The following is an 18,427-nucleotide window of genomic DNA, read 5'->3' as shown; positions in this document are numbered from 1 at the left end:
ATCAGCTGCGACTTTGGAACATTCAGAATCCAGCCGTGCTGTTGCAACACTTCCTGAGAGAGTGCTACGCTGATCAACAACTGCTCCCTGGACCTCGCCTTTATGAGGAGATCGTCCAAGTACGGGATAATTATAACTCCCTTCTGCCGAAGGAGTATCATCATTTCGGCCATTACCTTGGTAAATATTCTCGGTGCCGTGGACAGGCCAAACGGCAATGTCTGGAACTGGTAATGACAGTCCTGTACCACAAACCTGAGGTACTCCTGGTGAGGTGGGTAAATGGGGACATGCAAGTAAGCATCTTTGATGTCCAGCGACACCATAAAATCCCCCTCTTCCAGGCTTGCAATAACCGCTCTGAGCGATTCCATTTTGAACTTGAATTTCTTTATATAAGTGTTCAAGGATTTTAAATTCAGAATGAGTCTCACCGAACCGTCCGGTTTCGGTACCACAAACATTGTGGAATAGTAACCCCTTCCCTGTTGAAGGAGGGGGACCCTGACAATCACTTGCTGGAGGTACAGCTTGTGAATTGCCGCCAGTACTACCTCCCTTTCCATGGGGGAAGCTGGCAAGGCTGATTTGAGGTAACGGCGGGGGGGAGTCGCTTCGAATTCCAGCTTGTATCCCTGAGATACAATTTGTATAGCCCAGAGATCCACCTGTGAGCGAACCCACTGGTTGCTGAAGTTTCGGAGACGCGCCCCCACCGCACCTGGCTCCGCCTGTGGAGCCCCAACGTCATGCGGTGGACTTAGTGGAAGCAGGGGAGGACTTTTGTTCCTGGGAACTGGCTGCATGGTGCAGCTTCTTACCTCTACCCCTGCCTCTGGCAAGAAAGGATGCTCCCCTGATCCTCTTGCCTTTTTGGGAACGAAAGGACTGCATTTGATAATACGGTGCTTTCTTAGGCTGTGAGGAAACCTGAGGCAAGAAAGTCGACTTTCCAGCTGTCGCTGTAGACACGAGGTCCGACAGACCGTCCCCAAACAATTCCTCACCCTTATAAGGCAAAACCTCCATGTGTTTTTCAGAATCAGCATCTCCTGTCCATTGCAGAGTCCATAAGACCCTCCTGGCAGAAATGGACATAGCATTAATTCTAGAGCCCAGCAGGCAAATGTCCCTCTGAGCATCCCGCATATATAAGACAACGTCTTTGATATGGCCCAGGGTTAGCAAAACAGTATCTGTCGAGGGAATCTATGTCGTCTAACAGAGTATCTGTCCACGCTGCTACAGCACTACACATCCAGGCTGAAGCAATAGCAGGTCTCAGTAGAGTACCAGAGTGTGTATACACTGACTTCAGGATAGCTTCCTGCTTTCTATCCGCAGGCTCCTTTAGGGTGGCCGTATCCTGAGACGGCAGGGCCACCTTTTTAGATAAGCGTGTCAGTGCCTTGTCCACCCTAGGGGATGTTTCCCAACGTAACCTGTCCGTTGGCGGGAAAGGGTACGCCATCAGTAACCTCTTAGAAATCACTAGTTTCTTATCAGGGGAACTCCACGCTTCTTCACATAATTAATTTAATTCATCAGATGGGGGAAAAGTCACTGGCTGCTTTTTCTCCCCAAACATATAAACCCTCTTGGTATTAACAGGGTTAATCTCAGAAATGTGTAATACATCCTTCATTGCAATAATCATGTATCGGATGGCCTTGGTCATTTTAGACTGTAAATGTGCCTCATCATCGTCGACACTTGAGTCGGACTCCGTGTCGACATCTGTGTCAACCATCTGAGATAGAGGGCGTTTATGAGCCCCTGACGGTTTCTGAGTCGCCTGGGCAGGCGCGGGCTGAGACCCCGGCTGTCCCAAGGCTGCAGCGTCATAAAACCTTTTATGTAAGGAGTTTACATTGTCATTTAAGACCTTCCACATATCCATCCAATCAGGTGTCGGCCCTGATGGGGGCGACACCACACTTAACTGCCCTTGCTCCGCCTCCACGTAACCTTCCTCAAACATGTCGACACAGCCGTACCGACACCGCACACACACAGGGAATGCTCAGACTGAGGACATGACCCCACAAAGTCCTTTGGGGAGACAGAGAGTATGCCAGCACACACCACAGCGCTATATAACACAGGGATTCTCACTGATAATAAGTGATTTACCCAATAGCTGCTTTATATGTCTTATTTGCGCCTAAATTTATGTGCCCCCCCCTCTCTTTTTAACCCGTCTTGTACCTGGATACTGCAGGGGAGAGCCTGGGGAGCTGCTTCCAGCGGAGCTGTGAAGAGAAAATGGCGCTGGTGTGCTGAGGAAGAATGCCCCGCCCCCTCAGCGGCAGGCTTCTGTCCCGCTTTCTGTGTGAAAAAATGGTGGGGTTTTTTACATACCTATATACAGTGCCAGACTGTATATATGTATTTTTATGCCAAAAGGTACTTCAATTGCAGCCCAGGGCGCCCCCCCCCCAGCACCCTACAGTGACCGGAGTGTGTAAGTGTGCTGGGAGCAATGGCGCACAGCTGCGGTGCTGTGCGCTACCTTAATGAAGACAGGACTCTTCAGCCGCCGATTTCGTCGTCTTCAAGCTTCTGTTCTTCTGGCTCTGCGAGGGGGACGGCGGCGCGGCTCCGGGAACGGACGATCGAGGACAGGTGCCTGTGTTCGAACCCTCTGGAGCTAATGGTGTCCAGTAGCCTAAGAAGCACAAGCTAGCTGCAAGCAGGTAGGTTTGCTTCTCTCCCCTTAGTCCCACGTAGCAGTGAGTCTGTTGCCAGCAGAAGCTCACTGAAAATAAAAAACCTAATAAATACTTTCTTTACTAGTAAGCTCAGTAGAGCCCACTAGGAGCACCCAGCTCTGGCCGGGCACAGATTCTAACTGAGGTCTGGAGGAGGGGCATAGAGGTAGGAGCCAGTGCACACCAGATAGTACCTAATCTTTTCTTTAGAGTGCCCAGTCTCCTGCGGAGCCCGTCTATTCCCCATGGTCCTTACGGAGTTCCCAGCATCCACTAGGACGTCAGAGAAATCAGGCATAAGTGCCAATTCTGTATTAGTACACTAGATAGTAAAGATTGACTTACCTGCACAGTCTATCTAGCCTTACGATACCGACCCCGCAGGAGTGCGCATCGTGATCAAATCGATATCGCAAGCTGCCTAACACCTTCCGATTTCCACTAACCTTCCTTGCGATTTTGACTATATAGTCAAAATCGAAAGGAGAAATCTCACCTTGAGGGCTACGCTGAAGGTCAAAATAAATAAAACAAAATAAATACAGTATACTGCTCCCAGCCTGCATGGCTAGGTTTTTTGGAAGCAGTAAAGATGGAAAACTGGCAAAGCTTCAATCTTGTGTAAATTAGTCCGAAGAGCCCAATTCCACTTAATAGAAAAAAAATAAGATTTTACTTACCGGTAAATCTATTTCTCGTAGTCCGTAGAGGATGCTGGGGACTCCGTAAGGACCATGGGGATAGACGGGCTCCGCAGGAGACATGGGCACTTTAAGAATTTAGATCTTGGTGTGCACTGGCTCCTCCCTCTATGCCCCTCCTCCAGACCTCAGTTAGAGAAACTGTGCCCAGAGGAGACTGACAGTACAAGGAAAGGATTTTGGTAATCCAGGGCAAGATTCATACCAGCCACACCAATCACACCGTATAACTTGTGATAACAACCCAGTTAACAGTATGACAATAACATAGCATCAGTTCACGCCCGATGCAACAATAACGTAACCCTTATTGAAGCAATAACTATATACAAGTATTGCAGAAGAAGTCCGCACTTGGGACGGGCGCCCAGCATCCTCTACGGACTACGAGAAATAGATTTACCGGTAAGTAAAATCTTATTTTCTCTAACGTCCTAGAGGATGCGTGGGACTCCGTAAGGACCATGGGGATTATACCAAAGCTCCCAAACGGGCGGGAGAGTGCGGATGACTCTGCAGCACCGATTGAGCAAACATGAGGTCCTCCTCAGCCAGGGTATCAAACTTATAGAATTTTGCAAAGGTGTTTGAACCCGACCAAGTAGCAGCTCGACACCGCTGTAGTGCCGAGACCCCTCGGGCAGCCGCCCAAGAAGAGCCCACTTTCCTAGTGGAATGGGCCTTGACTGATTTAGGCAACGGCAATCCTGCCGTAGAATGCGCCTGCTGAATCGTGTTACAGATCCAGCGAGCAATAGTCTGCTTTGAAGCAGGGCCGCCAAGCTTGTTGGCTGCATACAGAACAAACAGTGCTTCTGTTTTCCGGATTCTAGCCGTCCTGGCTACATAAATTTTCAAAGCCCTTACCACATCAAGGGACTCGGAATCCTCTAAGTCCCGTGTAGCCACAGGCACCACAATAGGTTGGTTCATATGAAAGGATGAAACCACTTTTGGCAGGAACTGAGGACGTGTCCGCAATTATGCTCTATCCATATGGAAAACCAGAAAGGGGCTTTTATGTGATAAAGCCGCTAATTCCGACACTCGCCTAGCCGAAGCCAGGGCTAATAACATGACCACCTTCCACGTGAGATATTTCAACTCCACCGTTTTAAGTGGTTCAAACCAGTGTGACTTTAGGAAGCTCAACACCACATTAAGGTCCCAAGGCGCCACCGGAGGCACAAAAGGAGGCTGAATATGCAGTACGCCCTTTACAAAAGGTCTGAACTTCTGGGAGAGAAGCCAATTCTTTTTGAAAGAAAATGGATAGGGCCGAAATCTGGACCTTAATGGAGCCTAATTTAAGGCCCAAATCCACTCCAGTTTGTAGGAAGTGAAGGAAACGGCCCAGATGGAATTCTTCCGTAGGAGCATTCCTGGCCTCACACCAAGAAACATATTTTCGCCATATACGGTGATAATGTTTTGCTGTTACTTCCTTCCTAGCCTTTATCAGAGTAGGGATAACCTCAACCGGAATGCCTTTTTCTGCTAGGATCCGGCGTTCAACCGCCATGCCGTCAAACGCAGCCGCGGTAAGTCTTGGAACAGACAGGGTCCCTGTTGCAACAGGTCCTGTCTTAGAGGAAGAGGCCACGGATCTTCTGTGAGCATTTCCTGCAGATCTGGATACCAGGTCCGTCGTGGCCAATCTGGAACAACGAGGATTGTTCTCACTCCTTTTCTTCTTACTATTCTCAACACCTTGGGTATGAGAGGAAGAGGAGGAAATACATAGACTGACCGGAAACACCCACGGTGTCCCTAGGGCGTCTACCGCTACTGCCTGAGGGTCTCTGGACCTGGCGCAATACCTCTGTAGCTTTTTGTTGAGGCGGGACGCCATCATGTCTATCTGTGGCAGTTCCCACCGACTCACAATCTGTGCGAAGACTTCTGGATGAAGTCCCCACTCTCCCGGGTGTAGGTCGTGCTGAGGAAGTCTGTTTCCCAGTTGTCTACTCCCGGAATGAACACTGCTGACAGTGCGCTTACATGATTCTCCGCCCAGCGAAGAATCCTGGTGGCTTCCGCCATTGCCATTCTGCTCCTTGTGCCGCCTTGGCGGTTTACATGAGCCACTGCGGTGATGTTGTCTGACTGGATCAGAACTGGTTGGTCGCGAAGCAAGGTCTCCGCTTGACGTAGGGCGTTGTATATGGCCCTTAGTTCCAGGATGTTGATGTGCAGACAAGTCTGTTGGCTTGACCAAAGACCCTGGAAATTTCTTCCCTGTGTGACTGCTCCCCAACCTCGGAGGCTTGCGTCCGTGGTCACCAGGATCCAATCCTGAATGCCGAATCTGCGGCCTTCGAGAAGGTGAGCACTCTGCAGCCACCACAGGTGTGACAACCTGGCCCTGGGGGACAGGGTGATCAACCGATGCATCTGTAGATGTGATCCGGACCACTTGTCCAGCAGATCCCATTGGAAAGTCCTCGCATGGAACCTGCCAAAGGGAATGGCCTCGTATGAGGCCACCATCTTTCCCAGGACTCGAGTGCAATGATGCACTGACACCTGTCTTGATTTCAAAAGGTTCCTGACCAGAGTCATAAGTTCCTGGGCTTTTTCTATCGGAAGATAAACCCTTTTCTGGGTCGTGTCCAGAATCATGCCCAAGAAAGGCAGACGAGTCGTCGGAACCAACTGCGACTTTGGAATATTGAGAATCCAGCCGTGTTGTTGTAACACTTTCAGTGAAAGAGATACGCTGTTCAGCAACTGCTCTCTTGATCTCGCTTTTATGAGGAGATCGTCCAAGTACGGGATAATTGTGAAACCCTGCTTGCGCAGGAGCACCATCATTTCCGCCATTACCTTGGTGAAAATCCTCGGGGCCGTTGAGACCAAACCGCAACGTCTGAAATTGGTAATGACAGTCCTGTACCGCAAATCTTAGGAACGCCTGATGAGGTGGATAAATGGGGACATGAAGGTACGCCTCCTTTATGTCCAGTGACACCATAAAATACCCCCCTTCCAGGCTTGCGATGACCGCTCTTAGCGATTCCATCTTGAACCTTTTCAAGTATAGGTTCAGAGATTTTAAATTCAATATGGGTCTGACCGAACCGTCCGGTTTCGGAACCACAAACATGGTCGAATAATAACCCCTTCCCTGTTGAAGGGGGGGGGGGGGGGGGGCCTCGACCACCACCTGCTGAAGATACAATTTTTGTATTGCATTTAACACTATCTCCCTCTCTAGGGGGGAAGACGGTAGTGCCGATTTGAAATACCGGCGAGGAGGCACCTCTTCGAATTCCAGCTTGTAACCCTGAGAAACAATTTCTATTGCCCAGGGATCCACCTGGGAGTGAACCCACATGTGGCTGAAATTCCGAAGACGCGCCCCCACTCCGCCAGTGGAGCCCCAGCGTCATGCGGTGGATTTTGCAGAGGCCGGGGAGGACTTCTGTTCCTGGGAACTAGCTGTGTTGTGCAGCTTCTTTCCCTCTGCCCCTACCTCTGGCAAGAAAGGACGCACCTCGAACTCTCTTTTTTCTTTGTGAACGAAAGGACTGCATTTGATAATGCGGTGCTTTCTTAGGCTGTGAGGGAACATAAGGCAAAAAATTTGACTTTCCAGCTGTAGCTGTGGAGACCAGGTCCGAGAGACCTTCTCCGAACAATTCCTCACCCCTGTAAGGTAAAACCTCCATATGCCTTTTTGAGTCGGCATCACCTGTCCATTGCCGAGTCCACAGGACCCTTCTGGCAGAATTCGACATAGCGTTTATTCTAGAACCCAGTAGACTAATGTCTCTTTGAGCATCTCTCATATAAAGGACAGCGTCTTTAATATGCCCCAGGGTCAATAAAACAGTATCCTTATCTAGGGTATCAATCTCCTCTGATAAGGTATCAGTCCATGCCGCTACCGCACTACAGACCCAGGCCGACGCGATTGCTGGTCTGAGTAAGGTACCTGAATGTGTATAAAATGACTTCAGGGTACCCTCCTGTTTGCGATCAGCAGCATCCTTGAGGGTAGCTATATCCTGGGACGGCAGGGCTACCTTTTTGGATAAACAATAAAGATAGTAGCGCTTAATGGTCACAAATGCAAAGGTGTGTCACAGTTAAATCACAATTTATTATAGGATAAAATGTAAAAGAGCAATGCACATTGGTGGTTGATACCACTTAAAAACACTTAAATGAAAGAGGCTGTATAACTCCCAAAGGTGTAATGTCCTATTGGAAAAATTTGCAAAAACGGACCTGTTCCTATGAAAGTCCCCTTGGTTAGTAGGATATGTGTCCTATTCGTGGATAGAATAGTTACCACCAACGTATCTCGAGGCAATTAGGCGAAACTGCGTCCGCAAGATGCTGTTCCTCGGCGGGTGGTGAGTGATGTTTTACCACGATGAAATAGGAATGTTCTTATATCCAAATGGAAATATTCAACGGGGGCTTGGTCCAGGTCCAAAGGTTCCAGAAGGTGTGGGAGTATATATCAGTCAAGCAGGTCTCACCAACCAAACATTGGCTTGATGGAACTAATTTACGGAAATATGTAGATAAAAATATGATACCTAGAGGCCTCAGGTTATTTAAACCGTCTATCTTTAATGGTAATAGAGAATTTGAAGAACTTTGGGAGAAGACCCTTGATAAATGTTCCCTTAGTCTTATGGAACTCGTGATTTCTTACAGAGACCAAAAGACTAGGGAAGTGGAGGCGGAGATAGAAGCCCTTAAAAACAAATTAGAACCTCACAGTAACACCAAGGAATATAAAGAGAGGGATCAGTTGGTTATGGAAAGGATGACCAAATTCGAACAGTTGGTGGTAGATAATAAGTGCAAAAAATTCCAGAGAGATTTAGAAGACTACACTACTGGACAGGTTAGAAGTTACAGAACTCTCAATCGAGAAAGTAATAGAGAACGTGCCCTTAGCGATAAGGAAGGAAAACCCCGAGGGATTTATAGACCTCGATATATTAAATTCCAAGGAACAAGAAATGTTAATTTCGATCATAGATCCCCTCGAACAACTAAGGATAAGAACGGTCCCGTAGATCGAATAGATCCCAGCACCAATCTAGGAGCCAGACCACGTGAGTCTAGATTGGACCAACAACAGACTTCTAAGAATTCTGAGGTTTTTTTAGAACAGAGACAGGAAAAAAGACGAGGACCATCCCCCAGAAACAACTGGGGAGCACAAACACCAAAAAGAAGAAGATCAAGAAGTTTCGAGGGTGCAGAGGGGGGAAAAAGGAGACAGCCAAGAGGGTGGGATTAGTAATTAAAACTAAAGCCCCCACCAATATTTTTGACTTATCTACAAGGAAACTTACTACAACTGAGAAATCATTACTAACGAAGGGCCTAAGTTATGCACCCACTAGTACCCCCAATATGTTCAACCTTTTTGCAGAACTCAATCGCTTTGTTCGTACCCTGTGCAGGAAGCGCTATTTCATACAGCGCAACATGCACAGACATAGTGAGGAGGGATTGGCCATCGCCTTGGATTCGGGTGATGACCCAGCCCTCCACATTTTACAACAATTACTTGATGAAAATCCCAATGCCATTATTGACACCCCTAACAAAGTGTTTGATATAAACAGGAGTGTGTTTAGACGTAAATCAGAGTTCTATCCTCTCACATACAAGAGCAATATGATAGAATGTTTCTATAAAACTACTCTAGAGGATCTAAACCAACTATGCCAACAAGGGAAGTCAAAAAACAAAAAATCTAGGATGAACCTTAATAAATGGGAACGCAAAGCTTTGCAGAATCTCACCAAAGATACCTCTTTGATCTTTAGGGAGGCTGACAAGGGGGGAGGTTTGGTTGTGCAGGACAGGAGGGATTATATTGTTGAAGCCAATAGACAATTGGAGAATAAAGAATTCTATAACAAGCTAATTAATGATCCGACGTCAAATTACCTGAGAGAATTACAACATCTCTTAGATGACGCCCTGGCTGATGGAGTTATCTCTAAGGATGAATTTCATTTTTTGTTTATTAAATACCCCACAGTTCCAATTTATTATCACCTCCCCAAAATACACAAGTCACTTGTTTCACCTCCTGGGCGTCCTATTATTTCTGGTATAGGTTCTCTTTCTTCCAATTTATCATTTTATGTTGATTCCTTTTTACAACCCCGTGTCTCGACTTTGAGGTCACACATCAAAGACACCACACATTTTCTCCAATTGTTACATGGCTTTGTATGGAAAGAGACATATGCTTTTATGACCCTTGATGTACAAAGCCTATATACCAACATCCCACACGACTTGGGTCGTGAGGCTATAGCTACCAGATTACAGGCTGATGGTGACCTCACAGCGAGACACAGGATTTTTCTGTTGGACGCTATTTCCTTTATTCTCCAACACAACTATTTTTTATTTTTGGACACGTATTATCTACAGGTGATGGGTACGGCCATGGGGACCAGATTTGCGCCTAGCTATGCAAACCTATACATGGGTGTGTTTGAGGACATCCATGTGTGGGGCGGGGAATTTGGCGCGAATCTGGTCCTCTATGGCCGCTATATTGATGATCTCTTTATTATTTGGGATGGGGATTACACTTCAGCACAATTATTTGTCTCCGGTCTCAATTCTAACCACTTTAATTTACAGTTTACACATTTATATCACCCCCTAACTATCAATTTTTTGGACATAACTCTAGAAGCCAGGGAAGGCAGAATTTATACTTCAAATTACATTAAGGAGGTTTCTACTAACTCCTACCTGCACTACCGCAGTGCCCACTATCCCCCATGGAAGAGAAACATTCCCAAAGGCCAGTTTCTACGCCTTCGGCGAAACTGTACAGATAGGGCAAAATACATGGAACAAGCAGAATCCATGGTGGAAGCATTCACTCTAAGGGGCTATCCACGATCTCCCCTAGAGAGAACTATGAGAGAAGTGGCAGATCTAGATAGGGACACTCTTCTTTGCTTACGAGAACCAAATGTTGAAAATGATAATATAAATAAAAAGAAAAATAGAAGTTTACACAAAAATACACACAACAATAAGACTAGATCTGATTTTTCCAATGATCAACAGGATAATTTGGCCTTTATATCCACATATAATAGGGATAGCATGCAAATTAAGAAAATAATCTCAAAAAATTATGGTATATTAAAACAAGACAATATACAGTATTTGCTGGCGTATAAGACTACTTTTTTGCCCTGAAAAACATGCCTCCAAGTGGGGGGGTCGTCTTATACGCCGGGTGCACTTCAGTTGGGATAGACATAGCTGCCATAGTGGCCTTCCGATACTCGCCCGGTGCCCATAGTGGCCTCCCGATGCCCACCCACCTCATTCTACTCACCATCCAGTATCGCGCGATATCCAGTGCGGCCGCGGCGGGTCACTAGTGCCAATTACAGGGAGATGCAGGGACTGGCCGGAGGCGCTGCAGTCGCGTTGTGGCCGTACAATGGTGACAATGACAGGTACTGTAATGGCACTAATACTAATACTAATGGCACTCATGTGAAACCGGTAACACTAAATGCACACAGGGGTATACTTTTATACATTTTACAACTTTCTCCTCGCCCCCTCCCCCCTTCTTATGCATACCTTGATAAATACTCCCTATCCAAATCTCTTATCAGGTCATAATATACAGTATGTCACAAATCTGATGTTCTTTTACGTTTTATTTGGTGTGTGGAAGGGGGTAGTCTTATACGGCGAGTATATAACAAACTCTATATTTTGAGTGGAAATGTTGGGGGTCGTCTTATACGCCCAGTCGTCTTATACGCCGGCAAATACGGTACTTAGGACATATTTACCTTCAAAACCCAAATTTATTTTCAAGAAGAATCGTTCGTTTAAGAATATCCTTGCACCTAGCCTTTTGAAAGCAATACCTATATCCACGCAAGGGGGTGCAACACAAGATAATTGGCTTCCTTGTAGACCAAATGGTTTTCATCGTTGTGGGGCTACTAAATGCACAACATGCAAATATATCCCTAGAAGAACCACTCACATTACTGTTGAAAATGGAGAGAAATACAGTCTAGCTAGTTTTATGAACTGCGATACTAGCTATATAATTTATCTCCTTACTTGTGGCTGCAACCAGAAGTATGTGGGACGCACTACTCGGAGCATTAAGGTCCGTTTTATGGAACATCGCCGCAATATCATTAATAAATTACCTACCCATAGTGTCTCTCGACACTTTAGGGATGTACATGATGGTGACCCCAGTTCTCTTGGCTTAATAGCAATTGAACATATTGTAATGACTAAGAGAGGAGGGGATCGTTATAAAACACTTTGCAAACAAGAACTATATTGGATGTATAGGTTAAATACGATTCACCCTTCTGGATTGAATGAGGCGGTGGAGCTCAATTCCATACTGTGACATTGATTCCTCCGAATGTCCCATCCATTATTATCATTTTTTCATTTATTTATTTATTTATTTTATTTTATTTTTATTTATTTTTTTTTTTTAATTTTAATTTTTCTTTTTATCCTTTTATTTATTTTACATACCACTTTTCTTTTCACCTTATCCACCATATTCCCTCTAGTTTATTGCCCTTTCCTTCAATCCTACCTTAAAGTATCAAATACAAACATGAATAGTTGTCTTTTGGTGTCAATGACTAATGTATATGTGAAGTCCATGAAAATTTATGTTCCTTATAGAGATCAGTCACCAGAAATGAGTGTCTTTTGTCTCTTTCATGTAATTATATATCATGTCCATTTGATATGTTATATTTAATATATTTCTTATACTCATATATAGACATTTTATGAATTTTGCTGTCCATTAAATTATAAATTATAGGTGTCATATTAGTAGAGAATAATCTGTTGAAAGCGCAATAGGAAAATATCTCAGTGGTGACAATTATAATAATTGTTCGATATTGTATTTTGCTTTATAGTGTTTCTTTAGTGAGACATTCTATATGCAGTATATAACTTTCTTCGCTAGGTGCAACAATGTGTGCTTTAATACCAACCAGCCACTGTACTTTTGGAGGATCGATTTAATCTAATTCCATCATATTAATGAAACGATCCAGTACTGATAATTAGGTGTTATGGCGACGTTTGTTGATTCCGTCGCCATAGCAATGGATGACAACTAGTTGGTCGTCCTGGCGACGCTCGGTATTTACCGTCGCCATGACAACCTCTTGCAAAGTCTATGCATCAGTAGCGTGACTTCCGGGAACACGCAGTTACCAACTCTCGCGGTATCATTCCCGGCAGCACGCTGGTGATGTCATTACATCACCATGGCAATTATGATAAACATTGTTCCCGGACGCACATACGGATGACGCGACGTAATTCACGTAGCGTCCGCGTCGATACGCACAGGCAGTTAATTGGCTGTGGCCCTGTTACTTCATTACCACGCATCTGGCTCACCTCTCGCGGGATTTCGAGCGGAGAGGGACGCCTTCTGAGTTCTAATGTTAATCAGAAAGTGTGGAATGCATTCCATTTTTTATTGATACTCTCAATATATTAATCATTAAATACCATTCCAGGTTTTATACAAGTCTTATCCGATTCACCCATCAATGGTCATGTGACTGGTTTTTATTAAACAAAGTTTTTGAAGTTTTACACATAATGATTTATAAAATGTATGAATTTATATAATTTTTGATTTTAATATAATACACCTCCGATGTCTGTCATTATTTGGTCATTTAATGCTAATAGGTGGTCACAATCAATCACATATGCTAATGAGCAACCATATTGGTATGGGTATATAAACTACCACCCAGCAGGACTTTCAACACCTTGAAAAAGTTGCTTAAATGCAACGAAACGCGTCAGGTGAGACCTGCTTGACTGATATATACTCCCACACCTTCTGGAACCTTTGGACCTGGACCAAGCCCCCGTTGAATATTTCCATTTGGATATAAGAACATTCCTATTTCATCGTGGTAAAACATCACTCACCACCCGCCGAGGAACAGCATCTTGCGGACGCAGTTTCGCCTAATTGCCTCGAGATACGTTGGTGGTAACTATTCTATCCACGAATAGGACACATATCCTACTAACCAAGGGGACTTTCATAGGAACAGGTCCGTTTTTGCAAATTTTTCCAATAGGACATTACACCTTTGGGAGTTAAAAACACTTAAATGAAAGAGGCTGTATAAGTGGTATCAACCACCAATGTGCATTGCTCTTTTACATTTTATCCTATAATAAATTGTGATTTAACTGTGACACACCTTTGCATTTGTGACCATTAAGCGCTACTATCTTTATTGTTTATACCACTAGGGGTCTGACCAACCCCTATATATATATATACAGCTGCTGTGGTGAACCTCGCATCAAGCGCCTAGGAGTATAAATACCTCACGGTATTTCTTTTCTTTTATAATTTCTACCTTTTTGGATAAGTGTGTTAAAGCTTTGTCCACCCTAGGGGAGGATTCCCATCGTAACCTGTCCGTTGGCGGGAAAGGATACGCCATAAGAATCCGCAGTTTTTTATCTGGAGATTCCCAAGCTTTTTCACATAACTCCTTCAGTTCGTGTGAGGGGGGAAAAGTTACCCCAGGTTTCTTTCCCTTATACATATACACCCTCGTGTCAGGGACCGGGGTTTCCTCTGTGATGTGCAAAACATCCTTTATTGCTATAATCATATATTGAAGGGATTTAGCCAATTTTGGCTGTAACTTTGCATCATCGTAATTGACACTGGAGTCAGAATCCATGTCGGTATCTGTGTCAACAATTTGGGATAGTGGGCGCTTATGAGACCCTGACGGTCCCTGCGACATAGGATCAGGCACGTGTTGAGACCCTGACCGTCCCAATGCATCAGCCTTGTCTAATCTTTTATGCAAGGAATTAACATCATCATTTAAAACCTTCCACATATCCATCCAATCAGGTGTCGGCACCGTCGGCGGAGACACCACATTCATTTGCTCCCGCTCCTCTCCCACATAGCCTTCATCAGTCGACACAAGCGTACCGACACACCACACACACAGGGAATGTCCTTTCTGAAGACAGTTCCCCCACGAGGCCCTTTGGAGAGACAGAGAGAGAGAGAGAGTATGCCAGCACACACCCCAGCGCTATTTAACCCAGGAATAACACAGTAACTTAATGTTAACCCAGTAGCTGCTGTTTATATCTTTTTTGCGCCTAATTATGTGCCCCCACCTCTCTTTTCAACCCTGTATCAGCAGGGGAGAGCCTGGGGAGCTTCCTCTCAGCGTGCTGTGGAGAAAAAATGGCGCTGGTGAGTGCTGAGGGAGAAGCTCCGCCCCCTCGGCGGCGGGCTTCTGTCCCGCTTAAATTTTAATTCTTTGGCGGGGGCTCATACATATATACAGTGCCCAGCTGTATATATGTGGACTTTTGCCAGTATGAGGTCACAAATGCTGCCCATGGCGCCCCCCCTGCACACTTACAGTGACCGGAGTATGTGTAGGTGTGTGGAACAATGGCGCACAGCTGCAGTGCTATGCGTTACCTCCAGTGAAGATCACGAAGTCTTCTGCCGCCTGTGAAGTCTTCTTGCGTCTCATACTCACCCGGCTTCTGTCTTCCGGCTCTGCGAGGGGGACGGCGCCGCGGCTCTGGGATGGACGGCGAGGGTGAGATCCTGCGTACCGATCCCTCTGGAGCTAACGGTGTCCAGTAGCCTAAGAAGCAGGACCTAGCTTGAGAGAGTAGTGCTGCTTCTCTCCCCTCAGTCCCACGATGCAGGGAGTCTGTTGCCAGCAGAGCTCCCTGAAAATAAAAAACCTAACAAAATACTTTCTATCAGCAAACTCAGGAGAGCTCACTGAAAAGCACCCAGCTCCTCTGGGCACAGTATCAAACTGAGGTCTGGAGGAGGGGCATAGAGGGAGGAGCCAGTGCACACAAGGAACTAAATTCTTTCTTAAAGTGCCCATGTCTCCTGCGGAGCCCGTCTATCCCCATGGTCCTTACGGAGTCCCCAGCATCCTCTAGGACGTTAGAGAAATATAGCTCATATGAAGTTAATTAAATCTCACAAACTACATTACAATTTACCTTATACAAAAGAACACACAAATATAAAGATTTGTATAAAACTAGTGCTAATCACATGCATTTTTTTAGTGGTTTAAACGCTAGTAAATTGGATGTGAGCAGGACGCTAGGAATCTTTGTGTTGGCTAGCATTGCTAGAGCTTTTCCTTTGTGTTCCAGTATAAGGATTGCATATTGTCCTAAACACGATTGTACTTTGGCTAAATGCAGTGTGGACGCTTAGAGGGGGTTTATGCATTTTCAGGCGCATTAATATCACTAAAACTACACTAGTTACTGGCCTATAAAGCTTGAGGCGTTTTCATTTACTGAGTGTTCACTTTATTGGCATGCATTCCCAATAGCTAGCTGCTCCTTAACGTGCCCCAGAAACAGTATGCATTAGTCATGGAATGATTTCAAGTAACAAACGTGCTGCACTCCAATGTGCCTCATAGTGACTGCCAAACCAGCCAGATGCCTGATCTCTATTATAAGTAGATCATTCCATCTCACGACGCAGATTTCCAGAAGGACTGAGAGCGTGACTGGGAGGATATTTAAAGGATGTGGGATGTAAAAGTGATTCTACTAGACGCAACACTGAAGTTGAGTGAACATCTACCACCTCTGCACAGTCAGTCTAAATCAACATATATTTACATATTGGAGCTGATTGGCTGGTGCATTTATCACCTTGCACTTATCACTGGTTCATCACTTCATTATGCCTTCTCCAGCTTAATACATCTGCCCCAGTGTTTGAATAAATAGCATGGCTGGCTGGCAGTGGAGTGCTATTACTTTACTAGGCACTGTCCATAAGCATATTTTGCAAACCGGCATAATATAATTTTCATAACACTACAATTATGCTCCAAGTTATTTCATAACAAAGGGAAAAAAATAATAATCTCCTAGTTGTATATTATTACATAACATGACAACTGTAATATTAAGTTAATAATAAAAATCTTACCACAGATTTTTTAGTGTTCTTGTAGAAAGGATTCCAGCCAACACTCATAACCATTTTATAAACTTCTCCATTGCCAACACAGCCCCATCCATAGTAGATACCAGTGGTTAAGTCAGCCGGAAGATTGTCCACAACATCCTCAGGAAAATTAGCTTCAGGAGAAAAACAAGACAAGTATGTTACATATATGTACGTATGGCTTAAGCCTAGTCTGATACAGGTGATGCCCACTGTAATAGGAGAGTATTACCACCACTCACTCTAGTTTAGGTTTATGAAATGGGTCGAGTCCTAGAACACATAAAATGAATGCTCTTTTTGCAAACCAACTCAAGACATGCATCATACCATATATGAGAGGTTTTTTAAAGTAAGTATAATTTTTTTATATATATATATATATATATATATATATATATATATATATATATATATATATATATATATATATATATATATATATATTTTTATTACACACACATACCGTAAATAAATTCACCTGTATAACCATCGTAAAAAATAGGATTTTGGTACTTACCAGGTAAATCCTTTTCTTTGAATCCATAGGGGGCACTGGAGTACTCTTGGGATATGGGCGGCGTAGCAGAACAAAGGCACTGAATATTTAAATTTAGAACTCTCCACCCCTCCATATCCCTAGAGTACCTCAGTGTACGAACCCAGTGTTTTTACTGAGCGAACTACTATAGAGAGGTTGACAATGGAGAATTCCTATAACATAACGGACAACAACAAAGTTGACCCATAACGTTAGTGTCAACTAAACAGTTGACAGCATAACCGATAGACCTTTATAGTTTGAACCAATCGGTGAAAATGTGTTACCATAAGCTCCTTTGAGCTTAATACAAACCAGGTAAAACGTGTTACCCTAAGCTCCTCTGAGCTTAAAACAACCCAGGTAAAACTGCTCTGGGTGGGCGTCCAGTGCCCCCTATGGATTCAAAGAAAAGGATTTACCTGGTAAGTACCAAAATCCTATTTTCTTTTTCATCCACTAGGGGTCACTGAAGTACTCTTGGGACGTACCAAAGCTTCCCTCGTGGGCGGGAGAGCTGTTTGACACTTGTAACAGTAGGCAGCCAAAGCTAGATACTGATGCCGCAACCATTCATAACGTGTAAACGTGCACAAACGTGGTGCACTGAAGGCTATGTAGCCGCGTCGTAGACGCTCCACGACCCGCTGGGTCTGACATTCCCACAGAACCTGTGGGATGAGCTATTACTGACGTAGGCGATTGTAACTTAGCCTTAAAGTAAGCCTGACTTGTAGTCATTATTATCCCACTGGATAATATCTGCTGAGAAACTGGCTAACCCCAGTTGGCAGCATTATAGAGAACAAACAACGTATCCGTATCACGTACTGTAGACGTTCGGGACATATATAAACGCGTAATGCGTGTACCACATTCAGAATTCTAGAATGTGCTGTCAACACAGGAACCACTATTGGTTTATTGATGTGAAAAATAAGAAAGCGGACTTCGTCCGAAGATCTGCTTTGTCATGAGAAAACTCAAATACGGTGGCTTGGAATACAAGGCACCCAAATATGAAAACAAAACCCTTGCCGAAGCTAAGGCTAGAAGAAAAATGTTTTCCCAAGTGAGAAACTTAATTCCCATTTATTGTAAGGGTTCAAAATATGAAAACTGTAAGAAATCTGAACCCAACCTCAAGTCACCTGGCACTGTAGGTGGGATAAATGGAGGCTGCACTTTGATGACACCTTGTAGAAAGGTGTGTACAGACGCAATAGAGTCAAACGTCTTTGAAAATAAGTTGACCACACAGATACCTGCACCCTTAGTGCAGATAAACGCAGTTTTCCATCCCACCCCGTTTAACAGAATACGGGTAACTTGAAGGATGATGTCGGAAACTTCCGAGCTTTACCACCTACGTAAGCACACCAAATTTTGTAATAATGAGCTGCCTTAAGCGGCTTACTAG

At 44.6% G+C, this 18,427-nt stretch overlaps 1 protein-coding gene across 1 annotated transcript in view; it reads right to left on the bottom strand.

The window, feature by feature from the left end:
- The window catches only part of RFK (riboflavin kinase), a 78,156-nt gene that overhangs the window by 24,807 nt on the left and 34,922 nt on the right, over window positions 1-18,427 (bottom strand). Inside the window, exon 2 of the mRNA XM_063913848.1 lies at window positions 16,449-16,600. Within this exon, the coding sequence (XP_063769918.1) occupies window positions 16,449-16,600 (152 nt within the window). The remainder of the gene's footprint in view (window positions 1-16,448; window positions 16,601-18,427) is intronic.

Source organism: Pseudophryne corroboree, chromosome 1 (genome assembly GCF_028390025.1).
Source record: "Pseudophryne corroboree isolate aPseCor3 chromosome 1, aPseCor3.hap2, whole genome shotgun sequence".
NCBI lineage: Eukaryota > Metazoa > Chordata > Amphibia > Anura > Myobatrachidae > Pseudophryne > Pseudophryne corroboree.
The sequence above is the reverse complement of the archived record's forward strand: the minus strand, read 5'-3'. Positions and strand labels throughout refer to the sequence as shown.